The 27,222-nt window shown below is 29.8% G+C and overlaps 1 protein-coding gene across 2 annotated transcripts in view; it reads right to left on the bottom strand.

Annotated features, from left to right (window-relative positions):
• The window catches only part of cic (Putative transcription factor capicua), a 1,044,991-nt gene that overhangs the window by 189,231 nt on the left and 828,538 nt on the right, over positions 1 to 27,222 (bottom strand). For both annotated transcript variants that reach the window (XM_089595817.1, XM_089595818.1), the window contains one exon: positions 19,546 to 19,735. In XM_089595817.1, coding sequence (XP_089451943.1) covers positions 19,546 to 19,735 — 190 coding nt within the window. The remainder of the gene's footprint in view (positions 1 to 19,545; positions 19,736 to 27,222) is intronic.

Below are 27,222 nucleotides of genomic sequence, written 5' to 3' on the forward strand. Positions count from 1 at the left end.
ATATGAACGACCGAACACGAAAAAAAAAGTTATTGGTAGGTAAAAGAAAATTGAAAATTTGTTAAGCTTAAGAATTTTTAATTAACGAAAAATGTAAGAATACAGTTAATGTAATAACCAATGTACTTTATTCACAGAAAAATTACTGACATTTGTAACTTAAAATAGCATCGTACTACAGATATGTTAAAAATTAAATACAGAACAACGTTAAACAGTAACAATTTAATTAAGGTTACTATTTTATTTTTCTTTTTCATATCTCTAATGTGGATATGAACGACCGAATACAAAAAAAAAAGTTATTGGTAGGTAAAAGAAAATTGAAAATTTGTTAAGCTTAAGAATTTTTGTTCATCTCACAAGAATTTCTGTTAGAATTGGCATAATTGAAAATGACAAATAAAAATATATGAACGGGACAATTGCTGTGTTTTTGGACACAAACGAGTATATATCGACCAATATAGAGAAAATAACAATTTCAATTAAAATTTAAACAGTTACAAATTGATTACATAAATAAATTTACTTTCATACCTCATAGTTCTTAAACAAGTATTTCTTAGGTCAAAGAAAACATTGCAATAGGTAAAAGCAAACTGTTTCATTAATTATTACGAAATATCGGGTAAAATATATCAGCGAATCATAGATTCAGAATAAAAAAATAAAACAAGTTTGATTTCCCGTAAAATACCGAAGCACAATGAACCAAAGATCATAATAAATATGATTACAAAAAAAAGTACAATCGAAATTTTGACAGATATTAACGACCGAACATAAAAAAAACCTATTATAAAGAGTTGTTTCAAATCTACTCATAAATATTATTAATAATGAAGATTATAAACATTGCAAAAAAACTACTCGCAAAGCAGGTTTTAAAATTATAAATAGGTGACACTCAGAATCGAAAGTATCAGTAACAACTAATGAAAAAACCGATGAAAAAAATTAATGTTGAGTTTTTGGACATAAAACAATTTTTAACACCTGAGGAGATTAGAAATAATATTATTCAGAAAAAAAAACAGCAAGATACGACTGAATTACATGAATAACTTGACTTTTTTAACCCATAGCTTTCGAAAAGATACTGGTGATCCTAAACAAAACTAATAAGAACAGGGATAATAGTACATACGATCGCGGTATAAAGTATAAATGTTACGATTTGAATACTAGCTTCTAGACAAATATTGACGACTACACAAGATAGAAAAATAATAAGAAATAAGAGATGAATAATAAATAAAGTTCGAATGTAACGATTCAAATACTTAATATTTCCTTCTTTTCAACCTTAAAGCTTTGAGACAAATATTGACGACTACACAATAGAAAAAAGGAATAAAGAATGAAAAAAATTTAAGTTACCAACACTATCCATAACAAAATAGATAAAAAATGCAATAAAAATTACTTGCAGTACGAATATTATTAAAACATAATAATGACGCAAGAAAATTAAAAAAATTAACTGTAACAAAACATTTCATAAGTAATAATAACCAGCATGATATACAAAAAATTTCCAAGTACAGTCAAGGTTATAATGACGGTACTTTATTAAAAGAGTAATTACTGTTATTTATAATTTAAAATAGCATCTTACTACAAATATATTAAAAAAATAATTACGAAACAACGTTAAAAAGAAGAAATTTAATTATATTAACTTCTTTATTTTTATATTTAATAGTTTCAGATAATTATTAAGGACCGGACACGAAAAACAAAGTTATTGGTACGTAAAAGCAAAATGCAAAACTTGATAATCATGGAAATTTTGGTAGATCTTACAAGAAATTCTGCTAGATTCGGCATAAACGGTTATGACAAACAGAAACATATAAACGAGATAATTGATATATTTTTGTACCTAAACGAGTAAATATCGACTAAAATTATATGAATAACAATTCCAAATGAGATATTAACAGTAACCAGTTAATTACATAAATTACTTTACTTTTTTTTCTTATAGCTTCAGAGCAAATATTACTGAGGTCGAAGAAATTTTTCATTATGTTATAGCAAACTGTATAGTCAACTATCACAAAATATCTTATGAAAATTACCAACTGAAAATCAATTTAAAATAAATAAATAAAGCAAGTCTTATGTTCCGTCATACAATGAAGCACATTAAAGCAGAGTTAATCATAAATACGGTTACAAAAAAAAACAATCTAAGATTTGACAGATATTAACGACCAAACACAGAAAAAAACTAAAATGAAAATTTGTTTTAAATCTACTAACAAACATAAATAATATTATAGTCTTCAAACAATGCAAGTTAACCAACCTGCAGAGCAGGGTTGAACATTAAAAATAGGTAACGCTAAAAATTGGCAATATTAGTAACAACTAATAAAATAACTAATGAACAAAGTAATTGATGAATTATTGGACATAAAATAGTTTTCAACACCTGAGATAATAAAAGCTCATATTATTGAAATGGAAAAACCGAGAGTAACAATTAAATAACATGAACAACTTTACCAATTAAACATATAGCTTTCAATTGGATACTGTCAATCTTTAACAAAACAAATAATGATAATAATAATAGGCGTTAGCAAATTGCAACATTCCTGTTGTATTTTAATTTTCGACAATCATTAAAAAAAAGTTTTATAATATAGTCGTAATATTTATGGCTGATTTAACTAAATTAATGAAACAATGGCCATGTCTTGTTAAATAAAATAGCCAGTTAGAAAAGAGATAATACTACATTTGATCGCAATACAAAGAATAAATGTTCCGATTTAAATATTTAATCTTCTCTCGTTTCATACCGCTTAGTTTTCAGACAAATATTGACGACCACACAAAAGATAAAAGTAATAAGAAATAAAAATAAATAATACACAAAGTATAATTGTTACGATTTAAATAATTATTCTTTTGTTCTTTTATTTTTCAAAGCTTTCAGACAAACATTGACGACCACACAAAAGAAAAAAATCATAAGAAAAAAATAAAATTTAAGTTACCATTACTATCAATAAGAATTCGGTAAAAAATGCAAAAAAAATTGCTTGCAGTACGAATATTATTATTACATAATAATGACGCAAGAAAATTAAAAAAATTAACTATAACAAAACATTTCATAAGTTATTATAACAAGCAGGATGTACAAAAAATTTTTGATACAGTCAAGGTAATAATGACTAAATTTATTAACAGAGAAATTACTTTTTGTTATAACTTAAAATAGCATCTTTATACTGATTTGTTGAGAAAATAATTACAAAACAACGTAAAAAAGTAAAAATTTAATTATAGTAAATCTTTTAGTACCAAATTTTATAGCTTTCAGATAGATATTAACGACCGTACACGAAAAGCTAAGTTATTGGTACGTAAAAGTAAAGCGCAAATTTACTAATTTTAATAATGTTCGTAGATCTAACAAGAAATTCTGTTGAATTTGGCATAAATGGTCATGACAAACAGAAATATATGAACGAGACAATTGCTGTAATAATTTACCATACGCCTTGCTTCAACTAATTAAAATTTTTTTTCTGACCGTAGTAATATTTGTTTAAAGACTATGAGGTATGAAATTGAAGTTATTTATACAATTGTTTTTAACTATGTGACTTCTTATCGCAGTTATATTTATCATTTCATCTATTAATATTTGCAATTTAATGATATCGACCACGGACTTTGTTCCGTCTTTTAAGATTTTTTCTTACCATTAGTTTGGCCGATTTTGTGATGTTACTACTTTGAAGTATCATGGCATGAACTGCACGTACTTTTTTTTTTTTGTTTATAGATTTTTTTTATTGAAAGCGTCGGTAACTAATTTTTTTCTCCTGTTATTATTACAATTTTTTTGTGCGGTCGCTAATAACTGTCAAATTGTTGTCAGGTAGGACAGTGAAGAAAATCATGTCGTTAATTCGCAACGTTCTGACACTACTGTAATCGTATTAAGTATTATCTTAGTAATAAGGCTTTATTATGCATTAATACACGACAAATTCTATGTTTACTTTTTTTGTCGTTACTCGTTTTCCATATTTTTTTAACATCACCACTTTGTGTTTTGCATATTAGTACTAAGATTTTTTTTTGTATTGTTCATAAACTTTTACGATTAAAAGTGTAGGTAACTAAATAAGTTTTCAGTTACTACAATTATTATAATATTTATATTTTTTTTTGCGGTCGTTCATATCTGTCTCTAAGCTGTAAGGTATGAATTTAGAGAAGGTTTAGTATTAGTTTGTTTATTTAAAAAATGCTGTTGCAATTGTAATTCTTATACTTGTTTGAGTTTGCTTTTTTTATTACAACACGAGGCATTAATTTATTTGAATTAGTCATAAGTATCTAGACCGTATTTAAAATTTCATTTTATTTATTGCCTGTTAATAATATCTACAAGAATTTGTTGAATTATGTATTTTGCAAATTTCATTTACTCATTATTTATTTTTTTTTTTTTACGGTCGCCAGTATCTATTTAATAGCTTTGAGGTTTGAAAGTCAAGTAATTTATAGAATTAAATTGTAACGTTTTGACTCCTTATCGCGATCGTTAGTTTTATTATCTCAGTCGATATTTACTTTTTAAAGTCTTAAAACATGGCAATTGATTTGTTAAAATAATTTTTTTTTTGCCATAATTAATTTTTTCTAATTTCTACAGGATTTTTCATTAATTTTACGAACAGTTTGAAAATAGAAATTTTTTTGAATTTTTTTTAACTAACTAGTATACTTTTTTTGTGGACAGTCGTTATTATCGTTTAAAAAGCTATCAATTATGAAAAGAATGTCGTTGCTATATATAATTTGTTACTTTTAAATGTTCCTTATGTTTTGGTTTTTTATTATATCCGTACTTGTTTGCCATTTAAAGTTATAAATAATGGCAATTTTTCTGTTCATTAACTCTAGTCATTATTACTTTGACTGTTTCAAAAAATTTTTTTGATATTCTTGATTTATCTATTTTTCTTATTCAGTATTATAGTATATTAATACACGTTATACATGTGATTTTTTTGCATTTCTTATAGGTTTGTTATCAATAGTATTGGTAACGGAATATTATTCAACATATTATATTTTTTATGTTCAGTGCGGTCGTCAATATTTGTCCAAAGCTACCATGTCATAAAATTAGAGTAGTCCAAGTCATTCAATTGTTTTATTTAGACTATCCATTGGAATTGTATTTATTATTTTCTATGTTGTTACGAGGTATTTCATGTCGTAAAATACGGCCACTGTTTCATTCATTTATTTGAATGAGTAAGAAGTACGCTCAATATAGTTAAAAACTCTTACATTTATTTATGGTAGTCACTATTTATAAGATTTTCAGTAATAAATAAATTCGCATATTGCTTTCTCTAATTAAAATTTTTTTTTTGTGTTTGCTTGCTAGTATATGCTTAAAAGATCTGAGATATTAAAATAAAGGAGCTTATGTAAATAAGTTCTATCCTTCCGACTTTATATTGCAACTATATTTTTTATTTTTCTGTTCGTTATGTGCTACTTGATAATATATAGCACAGATATTCTTCTGTTTATTTGATAAATTTATTTTGGTGTAAGTATTGATTTCGCTGATAATTTAACGTCAGTATTCTGTTATATTAATATTCGTACTGCAAGATATTTTTTTGGTATTTTTAATAGATTTTTTATTAAAAGTGTCGGCAACTAAATTCTATTTTACTTATTATTATTATTTTCTTGGATGTGTAGCAATCGATATTTATCTTAAGCTATGAGTCATTGAAAGAAAAGAAGGCTAAATAATAAAATTGTAAATTTGAGACTTTTCGTTATAATCGTTTTCATTGTAATCGATGTTGTACCAAAATATTTAATTTCATAAAATACGGTAATTGCTTTTCTTATTTATTTGAATTAGTGTTAAGAACCTTAACTATATTTCAAAATTTCCTTTCATTTATTTCTTGTAGATAATATTCACGGGATTTTTGGTAATTAATGATTTAGCACATTGCTTTCACTTATTAGAAGTAATTTTTTTTTGTTTACGGTCGCCAGTATCTGTTTAAAAGTTTTGAGGATTCAAGGTAAAGTTGTTTATGTAATTGAATTGTAAGTTTTTCACTGTATTAGAATAATATTTACTATTATCTTAGTTGTCATGTGTTTCTCAATGTTATAAAACATGGCAATGGTTTCATTTATTTATTTTATTCTTATTTATCTTTTTCATATGTGTCTGGTCGCTAGTATCCGTTTCAAAGCTTTGCAGTATTAAGGTAAAATAATTTATGTAATTATATTGTCACTTTGTGACTCCATATAACAATGATATTCTTTATCATCTTGGTCGTAATGTGCTCCCTAATATTATAAAATATGGCAACCGTTTTTTTTATTAACTATTTTTTTTATCATACCATTACTATTACTGCAAGTATCTTTTTTTCATTGTTTATGGATTTTATTATCAATAGTGTTGGTAACTAAATTTTATACAATACATTTCATGATAAATCATTTTTTCATGTATGGCTGTCAATACATGTTTGAAAGCTGTAATGTATAAGAATACGTTAGTTAATGTTATTAAATTTTTTCCTTTCTAGTTCCTATAGCAATTGTATCTATTATTTTCTTTGTTGTTTTTTGCTATTTTATGTTACAAATCATGGCAATTGCTTTTTTTTCATTTATTTGAATGTATGATCGATTGTTATCATCCACGGAATTGTTCGTAATTATTTTTATTTCTTGAATTGCTTTTACTTATCTATTTTTTTCTTAGTATCTGGTCGTCAATATCATTTTTAAAACATTGAAATATAAAAGGATCAACTATTTTTTGTAATTAGATTGGGACTTTTTATTGTTCTATTGAACTTGTATATTTATTATCTTTGTAGTTGTTTGCTGTTTTATGTTACAAATTACGGAAATTTTATGTTTATTACTAACAATTATTAGCTTCTTGACTGCATTTTATAATTACCTTCACATTATTTTGGTTGCCAATATTTAAAAAATTTTTTGTCATTATTAATTTTGTCGATTTTTGACGTTATTATTTAGTTATATTAGAACTAGTACAGCAATTGTCTGTTTTTCATTGTTTATGGATTTTTTATCAATAGTGTTGGTAACTAAATCTTATTTCTTTTGTTTTTATTATAATTTTTTTTCATACTCAAATTCGTCAATGTTAGCCTAAAATCCCTAAGGTATGAAAGTTCAGTAGCTTAAGTTATTTAATCGTAAAAGCTTTGAAGTATGAAGGCCAAGCGGCTTATGTAGTTGGTTAGTAACTCTTTGACTTTCTATTACAATCGTATTTATCGTTGTCGCTGTTATCATGCCATACTTAATGTTATAAATTATGGCAATTGTTTTGTTCATTTAATTTTTTCTGTCATTATTAATTTTGCTAATTTCTTGACGTCACTCTCTTGTCATTTTAATTATAGTATAGCAACTATCTTGTTTTGCATTGTTTATAGATTTTTCTATCAACAGCGTTCGTAACTGAACTTATTTTACTTATGACTGTTATATTTTTTTTGTGCGTTCGTGAATATCTGTCTTCAAGTTATTCGGACTTTCTATTGCAATCGTACTTATTATTATCTCTTTTGTAATTTGCTACACTATATTACAAAATACAGCAACTGTTTTCTTCATTCATTTGAAATTTATTGTCGGTCGTTAATTTTTCTGGGTTTTTTTGTAATAGTTAATTTAATAAATTGCTTCTACTTATAATATTTTTTTTTGTGTACAGTCGTAAATATTTATTTAAAAGCTATAAGGTATAAAAGTAAAATTGTTTATGTAATTTAATTGTATTTTCTTGACTTTTCAATGCCATTGTATTTATTATTTTGGTCGTTATGTGCTACTTTATTATATGAAACAAAGATTGTTTTGTTTTCTCATTTTTTTTATTATTGACTTCGCTTATTTTTCGATGTCACCATTTTATAATATTAATACTTGTACTGCAAGTATCTTTTTTGTATTGATTACAGAGTTTTTTATCATTTGTGTTGGCAACTAACTGAATTTTATTTCTTTTATTATTGCTATAATTTTTTTCCCTAGGTGCGTTTGTCAAGAGTTATTGTAGTTGAAGCACTTTCTTTGTAACTTTTCACTCACTATCAAAATTGCTCTTATTATTATATCTGTAAATGTGTGCTAATTTATATCACAAGATATACTATTATTAATTTTTTATGTGCGGTCGTCAATATGTATCTGCATCTGTGAGGTATTGAAAGTGCAGTAGCCTGAGTAATTAAACTGTAACGTAAGGACTTTCTATTGGAGTTGTACTTATTGTATTCTATGTTATTACGTAATATTTGATTTCACAAAATACGAAAATTGCTTTTTCTATTTACTTGAATCAGTCATGTGTACTTTGACTCTATTTTAAATCTCTTTTTTATTTTATGTAAGTTGTTAATATCCATGGGATTGTTAAGACTATTGTTTTTGCGAATTGCTTTTACTTATTATTATTTTTTTTTTGTACAGTCACCAGTATTTTTTTATATGCTGTTAGGTATTAAGATAAAGTAGTTTATGTAATTGAATTATAACTTTTTTACTCTCTATTGCAATCGTTATTTTTACTATCTCAGTCAATATGTACTCCTTTAAGTTTAAAAACGCGGCAATAGTTTTGTTAATATGTTTTTCTTTGTCATGATTATTGTTATAACTATTATTGTTATTTTTATATGCGGTCGTTAATATCTGTCTAAAATCTATGACGCATGAAAGTAAAGTAGTTTAAATAATTGAATTGTATCTTTTAGACTATCTATTGCAGTTAAAAGCTATGAGTTATGGAAGGACACTAGCTTGAGGAACCAAACAATAACTGTTTGATTTTTTTTTGCAATCGTTTTTATAATTAATCTTTACTTTCATAAATGCTGCCTACAATCAAAAAGTATTTTTAAGTAGTATTCGTTACCCTCATCATATTTTGTTCTTGTTTTATTGTTTTTTGTATTTAGAGCTGTATGTGTGAATTATCAAAAGTAATGCTAAATGTTTTTAAAACAAACATCAATTATGATCTAATTTTTTTTTTTCATGTTTGAGCTTTATTTTAAAGTATAGTCGTGGATATTGATTTAATAGATCGACAGCAGAAAACTTTATTATCTTATGGAGTGGTAACTATGCGTTGTTTTTAATGTTTTTTGTTTTTTCTTTGTTCCTTTTTTGTGGATGGCATACAATCATTAAGTTGTTACAATATGATAATGTTAATTACTGCTGTTTTCCTTTGTTTGTTATAAGCATTTAGTATTTTGATATAATTGATTGAAATCCAGCCACTATCTTATGATCGTGTTACTTCTTACCTATGTTGTAACCAGCTGTATTAACGTATTTAAGATATACATTGTAGTGTTTAGTCACTTCAAATGGTTACGAGTTTCTTCACGGACTTTACAAGAATAACATTTTTTCCTATATGGTCGCTGATATTGCTTACAAAAGAGAATTAATTTGCCGTAGCTGATGCAATTAATGGCAGTTGTCCATTGAGGAGATTTAGAAGTATAATTCAGTGGGTCAAGCTAGACAGATTCCCCCTGGTCGCGTAGCTTGGCTTTCATCATTGTGCACTCAACAAAAGCAATTGTTTTTTTTATGATAGACGTTGGCATTGCTTTAAACGCTGAATTGCATGACTTAAATCTTTACTCATTGAATTATTAAACAGTTAGGAGTTTGTAGATAGGATAGGTACTTTTTAAATTCTCATTATTATTAAAGAAGTTTAATCCTTGTACATTAAAAAATTAAGGTTACATTACATAACAGCGTATGTTAATTTCATGCTTATTATTTTTTAAAAGTAACCTTGTATTAATATTGAAAAAATTCATATAAATGCTGTGTATTTCAGACTATCTAGAAAACTCAATATCATTTTTATCTTTGCATTTTATTATTTCTCCCAAACGTCCTTACACAACATATTGATTGATAAATCATGAAAATCATTGAATTATTTGAAAGCTTTTATATAGTCACAATCTTTTATATGTTCTTAACCAAAATAAATGTCCTATACCCACTGTATATTGCCTGCTATGAGAAAGATTAAAATTGTTATGAGGAAAAAAAAATTTAACAATATAAGTTATCTTTAAAATCTTCATATTTGCGAGCGTTTGTTTTTTTACTTTGCAGTTAGTAGTATACTAATACTTTTTACAGATATAATAACTTTCATACTACTATCCTTTCTCTGCACCTAAATTTGTATGTAATGATGAATATTTTACGTTGTCTTTGATATTTGTTAGTACGCTATGAGACATTTCAATTTGTTGATATGAGAATAAGTCTACAGGTAACACCGAAGCTATTTTAGATTATTTTTTCTTAGCAATTGTGGTTGGTATTAAAGCAATTAGAGGTACTGGTTTATTGTAGGCATGTGACTGTAATGCTTGTCAGTAAATTAGAATTCAATACGTCCAATACATATACAAGCGATCGTCGATACAGTTTAATCATTGCATCAGTAGGTGCATATGTATAGATGGTGGTACTTTTTATACAAGCACTCTCTATTACCATCCATACATGCACTTTCTCAATGATGTACTTGTTTATTGATAATATGTACTTAGCTTTATGCTAATCTGTTAATTTTTTCACTGATTATGTAATAAGTTGTCAAATTTACTTGATACTTTGTAAAGGTCATCCAATTTAATGACATCCTTTTAGATAAAGTAATTTTAAAAATTATGCCATTATCGACAAGGATTGTACTATTTCTTCGCTGATCTCGGTCGTCAGTAAGTAAGCGATTTCTCATTTTTCGTTATTTCTCATTTGGTTACATTGATGTAATTTATTACCACTACTACAAGTAGCTATTCATGTGCGTTTTTACCATCCTATTTGACTGTAGTGCAATTGTTCGTTATCAACCATTTTGTGTTCATTTTATTCTACTTTTTTAAATTTATGGTTGCCAATATCTGTCCAGTGTGTTTAAGGTATAAATGTCACTTTTTTGAAATGGCATGAAGTATAATTACCTCATTTCTTGAACATTTTTATGATTCGTTGTTTCTAATGGAATTAGATAACTTCGGTATTACGATATAATAATCTTATTTTGAAATCTCTTAAGGTAAAACAAATCAACTTTAAGATTTTAGTGATATGCTGTGAGGGTTCCGGAGATTAATATAATTAATTATAATTTAGTGACTGTTATAAATGTTTTATTTTTTATATCTTTGGCAACTAACTATGAATAAACTATTTAAGACTGAAATTAAACAGTTCACTTATTTAAATTGGTCGTAAGTATCTTGATACATTTTTTCAAATAAGGATCTTTTTCTGCTAGATCACCATTATCCCTTCATTCGATATTTTTTAATAAAGATAGTTCACAAATTTCGCAAATATCCTTTTTTTTTGTAATTCAATGGTTTGTTGTGAATTAACCTTTTTTCTTGTGTTTTAATTTGTATGTCAGGTTGATAATATCAGTATACTAGCCATGAAGCATTAAGATATTTTTCTCTGTATAGCGTTAACTGTGAATATCTTCAACTTTCTCCGTTTTACTATATCCAACGTACTATTTAATCGTGTTCTTTTACTTGTTTTGAATTTGATGTATATTTTCGGACTTTTGTTAAAAAGCCATTTAATGTATCATTAGAGTCTTTGAGATAGTAAAATTATCTGACGGTATTGGTATTTTCAAAAATCTTTATCTCTGTCATATTTTCACTGTTGCAGTAATTAAAAGTAGTAATTTTTTTAGTTTTTTTTTAATAAAAATAAATATTTTATCATCATTGTTTGGCGCTACCTCAAATAATTTATAAATTATATTTACAGTATCTTTTATCATCATCATACGTTTCTTGGTTATAAGCCATTAAAAATTTATTTCATGTTGATCGGCCTGTAGGCATTATTTAGGCTTTCTAAAATTATGTAAGGTTAGTCATTACTATTAAATACAATAAGGAGTTATAAATAGTAAGAGTATATTCTTATTATTCGTAAGGTCAAATAATATAACTTATTATTTTGTTTTAAGCCAGTCTATTAACATAGATTTCTTTATTTGTTACTTCTACAATTAGTATAAGCGTATTTTATTTCCTGAATTTTAAAGCACGTTGTATAATCATACTTTAAAGAACAAAACTCGTTTTGAATCTGCATTATTGTCGATCGTCAACATCGCAACTATTTGTCTTATTTAATAATTATTTTCTTATTTTGCCACCAATAACTCTTTATTTAATATTCGACGTAAAAGAAATTTACCTAGCCTTTTTTTACTTAGTTATTAATCTTTTTAATAATCATGCATTCTTTGAGTACAAATATAATTGGTAGTGTATAATACATAATTTTAGTGCCAGGCTCCATAAACTCTGATAGTATAATTCTGCAAACTTATTTATGACGCCCGAGCTCCATAAACTAGAATATAATAAAAAAATATGGAGCCCAGGCACCATAAACAGATTCGGGCTCCATAAACCTGCATTTATCTCAAAAAGGGCTCCATAATCATGACATAACATATATATGTATATTTCTAAATTATATAATGATTATAAGATAAAATTCTATTGGTATTTACCTTATTTTCATTAGATTAAATTTCTCTCAATCAGCTTTCCTCACCATTTTGAAGAACTACCTCCTGACGTCCTTCAGCTGAATCGCTACATAAGGTAAAAGTATGTGGGTTATCATGTAAATTTTCGTTGAACTACTTTTACCACCCCCCTTTCAGCTCTTCCTATACTTTTCAAGAAACTGACCTTAGCCTTTTTACAATTTCTAAACACATTATCTGAGTAACGCTCTAACATTTGTTCTAGCCCTCTTTAAACACTTTCTACTACTTCCTTAAAAACTGTTTTATCTGTATAATTTGTTAACACATTATCTAATCATCCTTAAGATAGTGCTGTGGCACACTGATTTGTTTTGTCTTTTATGCTCAATAAGTTTGATAATTGTATTATTTCATATCAACATAACAATTGTTTAAATTTTTAAATGAAGTTTTTACTGAGATAAGCCTTTATAATTATCGTTTAGAAACTCCATTGGAAATTTATTTATACATTTTTATCACATTTATTATACCTTTATAAGTAGCATAATCTTTGCTGTAACATGTTCTCACATTATTTTTACATGATTTGGAATTTTGTTATTAAAAAAGTAAGTATATTTGTTATGAAAAGTAAGTCTAAGGTTATTTAATGAAAGTTAATATCTTTACCAAAAATATCGGAAAAAACGTAAGTTGTTTTCCATTTATTCGGCACTTGCAATGATTCAATTTTTTTTTTCCCAGTATCTAATAATAATTTAAAAACTTTTTTTTTTAATCGAAGGCTTTTTTAGTAGATTTTTAAAGTTTTCATTAATTCCAAAATTGAACTTCTGTAGCTGTAGTAAAGCATCATTTTTTTTTCCTTTCTTAAAATCTTCAATTATACTTGTTTTAATTTTTTCCATAAATTTTTGCATTAAATATCTTCAGAAATTAAGAACCACGTAAAAAAATTTCTCAATCGGCATGGCAGCATAACGTTACATGCTTCTTTGAAAATATTATGAATTTTGAAATCGTGTTCCACTAAACCTACAGCAACAGTAGTATCTTTAAATGTACTAAAAAGTATTCCGTTGACGGTTCTTAACATTTCTAAAGATTCTGTTCCATTAATGCAATTTAAAATCAGTTATTACTTTTTAAATTATGAAATCACGTTATTCATAATTTACGTCTAAAAATAAAGTAATTATGTCAAATAATTTATATCAAATAACTCTTATTTTAAGATAGAGTCGTGAATTTCGAGTAAAACCTTTTATTTCTTACTTTAAATCCTATGTAAAAGATTATAATTCATTAACAGCATAGTCTGAACAATGATCAAATATCTGTTCTAACTTTTTCCAGACAATTTTATACTCCTGCACATGAATAAAAATTTTTTTTTTATCTACCTTAGATAAATTACCGTTAAAAGTTTTTTTCTAAACAATATTATCTATTTTCAAATCATTATCTCGTTCTATTTGAATATAAACTTCATTTCTATGTCTCCATCTTGATAACGTGACATATAATTGACCATCCGAAAACAGTGGTTTTCTCAAATATAATTTAATGTTATAAAAAGTCTACATTGAGATTCATTCATAATCGTGACAAATGCTTAGAGTAAAGGAAATTGTTTGCTGCATGAAACAAAAGGTAATGATGATGAATTAGAAAATGCTCTGTCTATTAAACGAATAATAATATTACGTTTTGGAGTACGAAACAATGCTTAGAGATGATTCAATACTCTTTTGTACAGTCATGCTTCTATTAGTATTTCTGGAAACTGAAAGAATCTTTAAAAATTTCGTCCTAAAACAATTAATATATCACCAAAATGGATATAAGTATTGCATAAAGCATATAACGATGTTGTAATTATTTCTGAGGTTTTTTTCGGATCATAGAAGCCTTGTCTTGTATGATAAAATCTCTTTTCTCAAAATTGTTTTTCAGATTCGAATTCCAAGAATGAACTTTCCATATTGTTTAAATCTAATGGTAAACAAAATGCTTTGTGATTTGTCACTATTTTTTGAAGTAAAATAAATGTTATACCAGTCCATGCCATAGATAAAACTTTTTTTCCACGAAAATGAAATAATAAGTTAACGTTTTATGTAGAAATGTTTTTCCCTCAACCTATTGGGGCATTAGTAAAAAAAATTTCACCCTGTGAATCACTGGTAATTTTAAAAATTGTGATTTGATCTGCATTTAATTTATTATACATTGAATTAAACATTTGAGTACAAAAAACAATTTTTTTATGGTACCGTTTTCTTTTATATCAATTTTTTTGGTGTGGGTAAATCTTCATTTTCACATGATTTGTATTCTAATTTTAAAGTTTTATTTATATGTAAAAGTGCACAATTTTAATTATTGTCAATAAAATCATTCATATAATATTTTTTGTATGTCTTCCAAATTTTATATTTTTTGATGTTTTCTGAAATTAGAAACCAGGCATTTATTTGTAAAAGTGTCATCTTTCATATTAATTAAACTGTAAAAGGCAAACTGAAAAAATGAAATGTTTAACTGATATTAAAAAATGAGGGGTTGGCGCGCTGAGCATTGTAAAGAAATTTTATTTTTATAATCTATTTTTGAGTGTCATTCTTTTATTTTTTTGATCTTAATGAATTTTCATGTTCAACTTTTCTTTGATTTTTTAACATCACTGCTGGCGACTATTATGTTATAAACACAAAGCAACAAAACTAACATTTTAATACCCTGTTTTTAAGTAAAAAAACATGGCTCTGTGATATGGAAAGTTAGGAAATTTTGTATTCTTTTACTGCTTTATTAAACTTTTTATTACATCTCCTAGCAGGAGTCTTTAATCCAAATAAAGAACAATTAAATTCACAGACCTTTTCTTTCTAAACTTTAGCTGAATAATCTTTTTATTGTTGTATTATTATGTCTTTCTTTAAAAAAATATCAGTTTTACAAAAAAAAACATTCAATGCATTCTTCTTCAAACGAGGGCATTTTTAATATTTTTTTAATGGTACCTGGCCAGGCCTAACCTGACACAGTGCTTGTCATTACAGTTACTTCTAAATGATTTTATTCTATGAGTATTTAACTAAAACAATTTAATTATTTATTCACACTCTTTTATACTAACAGTAGCATCGAGCATAACAATAGCATTTTATTGTTTACTTTTCTTTGTTTTGAGAGCTTTTCTCCTACTTACCACCTTTGATATTATTTTATTTCTATTTTGTTGTCCAACTTTTATCTTAGGAAAAATATATTATTCTGAACTTAAAGACTTTTTTTCAATTGCATTGTAGACTCATTTAATGAAATAATTTTATGGTGATCAGTGTATCCGGGATTTCTTCGACCACTTTCGTTCTAGATTTTATTCTGAGGCTGTTTCATTGTATAACTTCTCACTACTGTACAATACTTCAGTCACTTAGTAATAACTTTTTGCTCAAATGTAAAGATCAAGTGCTATTAAGATGCTCGTACCAGAGGAATGCTGCAGCCTTGCTTTTTGTGCTTCTTGCTTTAAATTCGTAACAATAACGTCACATAGGCTCTTATCGTGCGAGGTGAAAGAAATTCCCATTCAGCCTGAGTTTTAAAGTCTTTCTTAGGAAGTAAGAGATTTTCTAAATAGCTCTTATTGTTAAAGAGTTGAGCCACACTATCCGAGAAAGAAAATATCTTTTGATTTCAAATTTCGTTTGCAAAAAATTAATTAGTACATTACGATACTAGTACACGGGGAACGCGATTGACGCACGTGTGTCAGTCACATAACCTCTCGCACCTGTGGTGTATACAACTTTTCGACACAAAGTGCGCGGGAAACTAGATTTAGAGCCATCTAATGTGGCTCTGTAAAGACCTCGATGTACACACGCACTCGTACGAAAGCGCAGCACGGGCTGTGAGTCGCGTGTGTAAATAGAGGTGTTGAGATCAACAATAGATGGCTCACAATCAAGTCCCCACGCACAGCGTATCGAATAAACCTATGTTTCATACTCGTACACCAAAACTGTGTTGTGGGTAAGGTTGTCTAAAATTATTGCAATACTTTGATGTTCAAGTTAACCGTTGTTTAGAAAATATGCTACGCAAGTAAAAACTGATGTTTGGTAATCGTTCTAATGGAACGATTCAGTGAAATTTTAAACGACAAACGCAGAATTGTCTGAAAAATCCAAACTTACTATCAATTCTCTTGTTTCAGAGATTTTTTTCAAATTATTTACAAATATCAATTGTTGTTTAGTAAAAAAAAGTTGACTGTTTTCAGTTTAACTAATTTTTCACCAAGCAAGTCCTAGAATTTGTGAGAGTCGATACTGGTTAAAGTGATAGTGCAGCCATTATTTTGAAACATGCCTCGTCAGTGATTTGCAAGATGTTATTTTTGATGAGTTCATTATAAGATAAGCTTTCTCATACTAGAGCCTATTAATTTTCCATAAAAGACAATAATTCAAATGAGCTATGCTACTATTGATTTAAGAAGAATTATTTTATATTACGCTTATTGATAGTCAAGGACGATAGATGCACTTGACATTACCCTTACCGATTATATCTCTGTACATTGAACGAGCAACATCCATTAACTGTACTGCATTGCCTGTCAAACTAGTCTTTGCAGGATCAGCGACTTAAATAATCATTTGATCAAAAACTGTCCATTTTTGGGACTTACGTCTACGTAAACTTTTGTTTAGAACATCATAATCTACAACATATAATAATTTCAGCCAATTTAAGCGAAAACCAAAAGTCCATTGAGTTGCTGCGGGGTCCTTTGAGAGACTTGACAATTGTGATAATTTTTACACTGTAGTTTCGTATTGTTTGTTTAGTCCGTCGATAGCATCAAGCATTAATTTTTCATTCGATTTTTATATTTTACACGGTGTACGCATACGCAGACGTCATATGTACTACTACTTCCAGCTATAACACAATATGACGGTCTCAACGTTGTAAATTTTGTAAACTCGATTTCTTGAGAACCTCGAACTCGAGAGTAATTACTACTTACTAAATTACTCGAGAGGTACTACTAAATAACGTTAAATCTACAATAAGTAAATTTGTACATTTAAAAGTATTTAATATTACAAAGTTGAGTGAATACCATTAAGTTAAGGCTTTGGGGAAGGAGAAATGGACTTAAGTAACAATGATAACAAAACAAGCGAAAGATGAAACAATATTAATAACGATAACGATTATTTTAATAATCAACGCTGCATGGTATTTTCAAAAACTATTCAATTTTATTTTTTCTTTCAGAAAGGCTGATGTAAAAATAAATTATGCATCAAAAGTCGGAAATACTTTGTAAAAAAAACATAAGTGGGCTAGGCAGTGTAGCTCGACGCAACAGCGCCACCACACAGCGTCGACTTCGTCACTTTATACTTCAAAATAAACAAAAAGCAGCATTCTAAAAAGTACTACATTGACGTAAAAAATCTTGCTGTTTTGATTAAAAGCATTAAAAAAACTATCAAAAATGCTCTTATTTAAAAAATAATGCATTTTATGTTTTTTTTTTTTTTTATGTGAAAGTACTTTTTTTTAACTAAGGACAGCATCAGAAAGCTAAGGAAAATATGCATCAATCCTATGAGTTAAAGAATTTTTTCTAATCTAATATAACACCACAATCATGAGCTTAAAAAATGAGTGTTTTAGCGGTCGCGCGCTGTGCTAGGATATTTGACGTAAAACGCCTAATATCTAGAAGGCTTTGTTAAAGTCTGAGCCATACAATATAAAAACAATATCACATTTTTTATAGAGATGAAAAACAAATTATGTCAAAAATCTTGCCAAAAAAATACTTCACTACCGATGTAAATAGTCGCCTTTTCTTCTGAGTAGATAAAGTATATTATAGTAGCCCAGCTATAGCTGCAGAAAAAAGGCATTACTCAACAAAATGTATAAGACCTATGATCAAAAACATCATATTTTGAGTTGTAAAATAAATATAATTAAATACTCTGAAAAAAAGTAAAATAGCAAATAGATGCAGAAATAAGACATAAAAATAACTATAAGGCAGAAAAAAACGTTAGCAAATAACTCAAATCTTATCTTCTCGAAATATTATGACACAATGCGAAGTACTCAAACCTCACTGTAAATAATAGGAAAAACTAAAACAATTACCAAAAACAATAACAAGAAATTAAATACGACCAATAGGTATGCAAGAGAATGTTAATACATCTCAACCATTACATCAAGAGATGAATTTGGATAGATGGCGGCACTTCTTATGCAAGCACTCTTTATGCTCTATACATGCCCTTTCTCTCAATATCCTATATACTTAAGACTCACAATACAAAATCACACAATTTCTTTTTCAAGAAATTTTCCTAAGAAATATATAAGAATAAGAAAAAAGTCCTCCCTGGGTGCGGATAAATGTGTAAAATGAGGTTTAAAAGTACACTCGATGCACATTTATTCTTCACTCTAGTAATATCATTTTCTTTTAACGAAACTAATAATCTTATGATAAGAATAAAAATAGATATAATAACTAAACTATTATTAAACTATTCATTTTACATTTTAAGAAAAATCATACATAATTTGATTGCTCATGAGCCAATAGTTATTTTATGGTATAAAAAATGAACAGGACCTTTCAGCAATATCATATTTTTTTATACTTTCTTCCAGCTGATTATTCGATCAAAACTGCATGGATTTCAAACTGAATTTTTTAGAAAGGATAATTACGAGTCAATACAGTATGTTGCTCCACTCAGTAAATCTCGGGTGAAGCCGAAGCAGGGTGGAAGCCGCTTGTTGATGATAAAAGTATTGTAACCATAACTTTTAAATAGTCAAAATTAACTTACCTGTCCATACCGTCTTCAACATTCTTCTTAAAAAAAGACTTTTTATTACAAACAGGTGTAGATAACAATAAATCTGAGGAGCCACATTGTTTTGACTTCAATTCTGAAATATCTACAGTATTTGTGGTAGTATCGGCATCTTTGGAAGTATTAAAGAATTGGCATTCTAGTGTCGAGTAAGAGGAAGGCCCTAAAAATAAGAAACAGTACTTGAAAATTAAATATTTTAAAATTTTCTGAAATTTATTAGTCTATTTACAGTAATATAAGTGTTGTTTCAGCTGGACTTCTGCAAAATTTTATTAAAGATATACGATCATATTATGGCTTTGTTCACTTCTCACATAATAAAGACTAAATATCACTTTTTTTGAATCTTGTCACTACTTACTAAAAAATTCTTTGAGTCATGATTATTAGTTACTTACATTTTATAGAACCTTACGTGACAGAAAAAACAAGAGACTTTCGACATTATAGGTATAATACATTAACCAGCGGATAGTGGGTAATTAGGTACACACATACAAAGTTATACTCCTATAAAACTTTGTGGCACACAATATACAAATTTAAATATACTATCTATGAAACCATAATGTGTACGAAAGCGGAACAATTATTGTTGGAATCACTGTATAAACGTCAATTGCATGTGGTTGCAATAAATATTTAAATATTTAATAAATAAACAAATATGAAAAATGTATTACGTAGACAACAGAAGTTTCTATTAAAATCATGGCGATGATCTCAAAAAACTTCCTATCACTTACGTTGATTACATTTCTAATGTCACGCTCACATATGTTACACACACTTACACATTTATTCCTATTTCATATTTAAATATCCACACTATATTTACACCTAAGAGGCTCAAAAAAACTATTCTGTAGTATTGCTTTGTCATCAACAAGGTAGTATCACATGCCAGTGAATGTCGCATACATACCAGTTACTTTAGGATGTTCTTTACACATGGGTTTTATTCAAATATCGAACGTATATTTAAAATGTTATAAAAAATACCTACAAAAAATCGCGGATTGTTTCACTGTAACCTTTTTAAAAAATGCTTAGTTTAAGAAATCTCGATTTGACATGTAACTTTAAAAAAAATTACATAAAATTATATTGGTATAGTCGGTAGAAATCTTATAATTTTCGTTTCATGATGATAAATTAATTATAGATACACCTACAAAAATTTTAAGCTGATTCATAAGTCGTTTTTTAATACAATAAAAAAGAAAGGATTTACTATGCTTTAAAGAGTGTATATAAGTATATCTATATGAGAAAAATAATTGCTAGCGTTGCTACACATTTTCTCTCTTTTTAGCTCTCTGAGCTCTCACTATGCTAACTGTCATGAACGTCTTAAAGTCAAAAAATTATCTTAATCAGGATTAAAAAAATTGTGAAATAACAAGATGCAAGGAAGATCAATGAATATAGTCATAGAATCTTGTATAAATAAATTATTTATGGAAAAAAAAGCATCATGTAAAACTGCTTGAAAATTTTTGGAAATTAAAAAAAAAATTTAAAAACTGTATAAACAATTGTTTGTTTATTAAAAAATTAATAAATAAATAAATATCTATTGATGTATAGGAAGCCTGCTACTAAAATATACTACTTTTAAAATTAAAAAAAAATTATAAAAGAGAAAATTAGTTTATTAAAAGAATAGTGCATTTATTAACATAATTTATAATAAAACTAAATTAATGAATAAATACTAAATATTAATTTTACTAAAAAATAAGTTACGAACCTCACCATTACCAGAAGTAACTGATCATCTTAAATCAGAGCCGCTTATAGTAGATTGGAAAAGTTCTGGATTACTTTTCTTATGAGCGAATTAGTTAAGGAGGTTCAGGATTATTATTTAAAGGGGCAAGAAAAACAGAGTTTCCTCTGCCTGCGCAGCTCAGCCCCCTTTACCGCTCACCCTCTCTTGCACCTTAAAGATATTTTACTTACGTTTGACATTGGCATTGTCAAAAATGCAGTATAACATGCCTTAAAATTTTTGACACTAAATAGTTAAACAATAATTAATTTGCAAGAGTGCTTTTTTAAAAATATTTTTTAATTTTTCAAAAATTCTGGTCCTTGTTGATATCAAAATTGAGATAACATCCCATAAGAACCTATGCTAACCACATAATTTTTATTTGTATACTTCTCTTAAAAATTATCCATAACAAACATTCAAAAAAATTCATAAAAGTCTTGCGTATTTTAGACTCTCTAGAAAACTCAACATCATTGTGATATCTGCATTCCATGATTACTGCTAAACCTTATAAATGAATATAAAATAAAATTCAAAAAAATTCAAATTGTGTATTGCGTTTTAGCAGCGTGGTGTATTTTGGTATGGGCGGAACCGGCCCGGGAAGATAAGATGCAACGGAGTGGAGTGAGCTGGGAGTATAATGATAAATCCATTTCCTCTTCATATTTTCTCAGGGTCAGAATTCTAAAATCGTTGATTTACTCTGGCGTATAACGCGCCTATAGAAGTATATCTTCAAAAATCTCTAGAATTAAAAGGCTAAGTTTTTTTTGATTAATTTTGGGAATACATTTTAAGCCTGTTTCAATCTTAGCTAGGCTTCTAAGAGTCAGTTTTATTTATTTTTGACGAGGTTGAACAATGTTTCACACTTTTACATTTAGTTTCAACACTTCAGGTCGAATTTTAGTTTTTTCATTTGATTAAAACTCAATCAAGTTCTTAGTATTTTACAATTGCTATCATAAATTATTGTTCATAGCATATAAATTTATTTCCGATTACTTAGAAATATGTCTACCTTATATACTTGCATCTTGAAAGATAAGTACACATTTCGTGTCGTACAACCCATCATCAATCGAAGATACCGTACGCTGTCAGTGAAGCTTACACATAAGTAACTCAATGACCATACCCACTAATCAGTACTAAAGTTTTTACATAAATAAACCAACAACCATCCTCACCGATTACTACGGATGTTATTGACCGCTAGGCTTAAAACATGGGAAAGGCCAACAAGCTTAACCTTTGCGGAAATATTTTGAGTAAAACAAATTTCTCTACTCTTGGGCTAACCCAGTCCATGTTAGGATTATCTATTAAATTTAACATCCAAAAAGAACCGTATTCTACAAAGTAATAAATTATTTTCTTGAGAACTAGTAGCGTTTCCGTTATAATAAATTAAGTTTAATTTAAAAAATATGAGATACGCTTAATATTTACTGCAATAAAAATTACTTATAACGAACCACTAAAAACTTAACTTAGCCAGTTAGAGAGAAACTATCAACACCCAATTGTCCATTGTAGAAATGTAATAGAAGAATTATTTTTTACATTATTGTGTATCTATGTGTCACCAATTTACAGTTTTATGATTTACGCATTTTCTTGTCAATTCAAAAATTCGTGGATAATAGTTTTGCCACTAAGCCATGACAACGACTGAAGGCTGAACCATAAAACATCACTATTTTTGACAAGATAGTAGACTACTATAACTCAAATGCGTATTGGAAAAATAGAGCTTTTACTGACAAAACCATTTGTAGTAGAAAAAAATAAACATTAAGAAATAAAGATTTATTATAATGCGACTGGAGGCTCTTTTTTGTTGTGTAATTAGCAAAATCTCGTCATATAGTTTGTTTGGTAGGGCTTGTAAGAAATCTAAACCACTTAACAGTAATAACATATTTAAAAAATAGTACAGAAAAACCTGCATTGATTATTACAATAGTTACAAGAATCAACTAAAATAAATAATAAAAAAAAAAAATACAGAAACACAAGCACTAACTATTTCATTGATAAAAAAAATTACTTAAAAAAAAAAACAACTTGTTTCAACTAATATGAAATAAAAGTGTAGGACATAGTTGCCTTACGATGGTAATGTCCATAACGTAGATAGTAATAAGCCCGTTTAATATAGCTTGTAAAAAAATCATAGCCTCAAGCAATGTTCCCCTACAGCCTTTCCACACCATTTTTCTTGTCCCATCACAACCTTTTCTATAAAATAAAATTCATCTCTACTTACAATACATTTTATTATACTTCGTTGTAAAAATAATTATTTTCATTTATTTTTCCACATCCCCAGGGAGTTAAATAAATGGACTTTATACATAATAATGAAATACGTAATTTATGTCTGATTGTGTGATATTATAAAGAAATAATTAATTGAAATTCATAATATAATCATCATCAAATTGATTTAATTGACTCCTAAGAATAAGGTTCTTGGTGCATTCAATTTTTTTTGTGTTACTATTATTTTAAAACGATGTTACATTCATTATTTTTTACATGTATATATATGTCATGATACAACAACATGTACAAAATTCAAACGTTCAATAATTTTAAAATAATAATAACTGCGGAAGTATCGCCTAATTTAGAACGGTTAAGTAAATAACCTAGTTAAATAAGCTATATAACAACCACAAAAATCCAGAACTCCCTGTGACCAATTTTAAATCAGGATGATATTTATAACAATATATATATATATATATATATATATAGGAGATATTCTTAAGCACTTGAGGAGCGGTAACCAGCGTGTATATCAGCTTCCCCTAAGTCAAAATCCGTTTACAGAATAATTTTTTAACAATTATTCATATAGTAAATGGATTTCCAAAGTGCTGGATTTCAGCGTGTTTAGAATGCCAATTTCAATAACGCAGGCTGCCATGAAGAGCAGTGTCATCAATCGCAACAACATAGCAACAAACCTCTAGGTCGGTAAACAAAGTCTAAATAGATCCCCTAGCGGGCATGAGATGGCGCTCAAATGTAATTAAAATAGTAAAAACATGTAGCTATAAAATTAATAAAAGAAGATAAAGGGCTGAGTATCAGAAACGTAAAAACAAATAAATAAGCGTACGAAAAGGTTATCTAGTTAACCCGAGATATTATTGTGAGATCATTCAACATACGATAAAATTGACGATGACGATAAAGATGATGATGATAATGATGAAGATAATAAACATGATAATTAATATAATATAAGAAAGAAGATACAATTGTAAACAACATTAATAATATTAATCAATACTTATAATTAATACTAATGTTTAACTTTAAAGCGGCTATCAGGTGGAACTTGGGCCGCACTTGGGTAGTACTTGAGCAGTGGCACTTAAGCGGTACTTAAACAGCACTTTAGCGGCACTGAGGCAGAACTTGAGCAGCGGCACTTGGGCGGTACTTGGGCGGTACTTTGGCGGCACTTAGGCAGGATTTGAGCAGGGGCACTTGGGCAGCACTTGGGCGGTACTTTGTCGGAACTTAGGCAGAATTTGAGCAGCGGTACTTGGGCGGTACTTGGGCGGCACTTGGGTGGTTTTTGGGCAGTACTTGAGTGGCACAGGGGCAGCACATAGCAGAACTTGGGCATCACATGGGCAGAACTCGGACGGTACTTTGGATGCACTAGGGCGGTACTTTGGCGTTACTTTAGCGGTACTTTGGCAGAATTTGAGAAGCGGCACTTGGGCGGTACTTAAGCAGTACTTGGGCAGCACATGGGTGGAACTCGGACGGTACTTTGGATGCACTAAGGCGGTACTTTTTCGTTACATTAGCGGTACTTTGGCGGCACTAGGGCAGAATTTAAGCAGCGGCACTTGGGCGTTACTTGAACGGCACTTGGGTGGTACTTTGTCGGCACTGGGGCAGAATTTTAGCAGCGGCACTTGGGCGTTACTTGAACGGCACTTGGGTGGTACTTTGTCGGCACTGGGGCAGAATTTTAGCAGCGGTACTTGGGCGGTACTCGCGCGGTACTTGGGCAGCACATGGGCAAAATTTGGACGGTACATTTGCGGCACTTGGGCGGTACTTTAGCGGTACTTTGGCAAAATAAGAGCAGCGGCACTTGGGTAGTACTTTGGCGGTATTTTTGCGGCACATGGGCAGAATTTTAGCAGCAGCCCTTGGGCGGCACTTGGGCCGTACTTCGGCGGTACATGATCAGTACTTTGGTGCAACTTGGGCAAAATTAGACCAGCGGAACTTGGGCGGTACTTAAGCAGTACTTGGTTAGCACATGGGCGAAACTTGGGCGACACATGGGAGGAACTCAGACGTTACTTTGGATGCACCTGAGCGGTACTTTAACGGTACTTTGACGGCACTTTGGCAGTACATTGGCAGCACTTGGGCAGGATTTGAGCAGCGGCACTTGAGCGGTACTTGGGTGGCACTCAGGCGGTATTAAGACAATACTTTGGCGTTACTTGGGCATAATTTAAGCAGCGGTACTTGGGCAGTACTTAAGCGGTAATTTGGCGGCACTTGGGCAGAATTAGAGCACCGGAACATGGGCGGTACTTAGGCGGTACTCTGGCGGCACATTGGCGGTCCTTGGGCAGAATTTAAGAAGCAGCACTAGGGCGGCACTTGAGCGGTACTTGGGAGGTACTTAAGCGGCACATGGGAGGAGATTGGAAAATACTTTTGCAGCACTTATGCAGTACTTTGGCAGTTCTTTGGTGGTACTTGGTCAGAATTAGAGCAGCGGCACTTAGGATGTACTTAAGAAGTACTTGGGAAGCACATGGGCAGAACTTGGGCGACACATCGGCAGAACTTGGACGTTACTTCAGATGCACTTGGGCGGTACTTTAGCGGTACATTGGCGGCCCTTGGACAGGATTTGAGCAGCAGAATGTGGGCAGTACTTGGGTGGCACTTGGGCGGTATTCGGACAATACATTGGCGCTACTTGGGCATAATTTGAGCAGCAGCACTTAGGCGGTACTTAAGCAGTACTTGGACAGCACATAGGCGGAACTTAGGCGGCACATGGGCGGAACTCGGACAGTACTTTGGATGCACTTGGGCGGTACTTCGGCGTTATTTGACGGTACTGTGGCGGCACTTGGGCAGAATTTGAGCAGCGGCACTTGCGCGGTACTGCAGCGGAACTTGAGCGGTAGTTGGACAATACTTTGGCTCTACTTGGGCCTAATTTGAGCAGTGGTACTTGGGTGGTACTTGGGCAGTACTTTGGCATTACTCAAGCAGAATTTGAGCAGCAGCACTTGGGCGGATTTTGGGCGGTACTTTAGTGGCACTCAACCTGAATTCGAGCAGTGGCACTTGGGCGGTACTTGAGAGGTACTTCGGCGGTACTTTGGCGGCACATGAGCGGAACTTAAATAGAACTTTTGCGGCACTTGGGCGGTACTTTGGCGGTAATTGGGCAGAATTAGAGCAGCAGCATTGAGTGGTACGTCAGCGGTACTTAGGCAGTACTAAGGCGGCACTTGGGCAGAATTTGAGCAGCGGCATTTGGGCGGTACTTGGACGAAAGTTGGGCGGTACTTTGTTGGCACTTGTGCAGGATTTGAGCAGCGGCACTTGGGCGATACTAAAGCGGCACTTGAGCGGTACTTGGACGATACTTTGGCGCTACTTAGGCCTAATTTAGAAGCGATACGTAGGCAGTACTTGGGCGGTACTTTGACGGCACTTGGGCAGAATTTGAGCAGCGGCCCTTAGGCGGTACTGAGGCGGCATTTAGGCAAAATTTAAGCAGCGGCACTTAATTGTTACTTCGGCGGTACTTGAGCGGTACTTTATCGGCACTTTAGCAGAATTTGAGCAGC

This window comes from Copidosoma floridanum, unplaced genomic scaffold (genome assembly GCF_036245765.1).
Source record: "Copidosoma floridanum isolate Cflo_tuat_1 unplaced genomic scaffold, Cflo_Japanese_pri ptg000028l, whole genome shotgun sequence".
NCBI classification, from domain to species: domain Eukaryota; kingdom Metazoa; phylum Arthropoda; class Insecta; order Hymenoptera; family Encyrtidae; genus Copidosoma; species Copidosoma floridanum.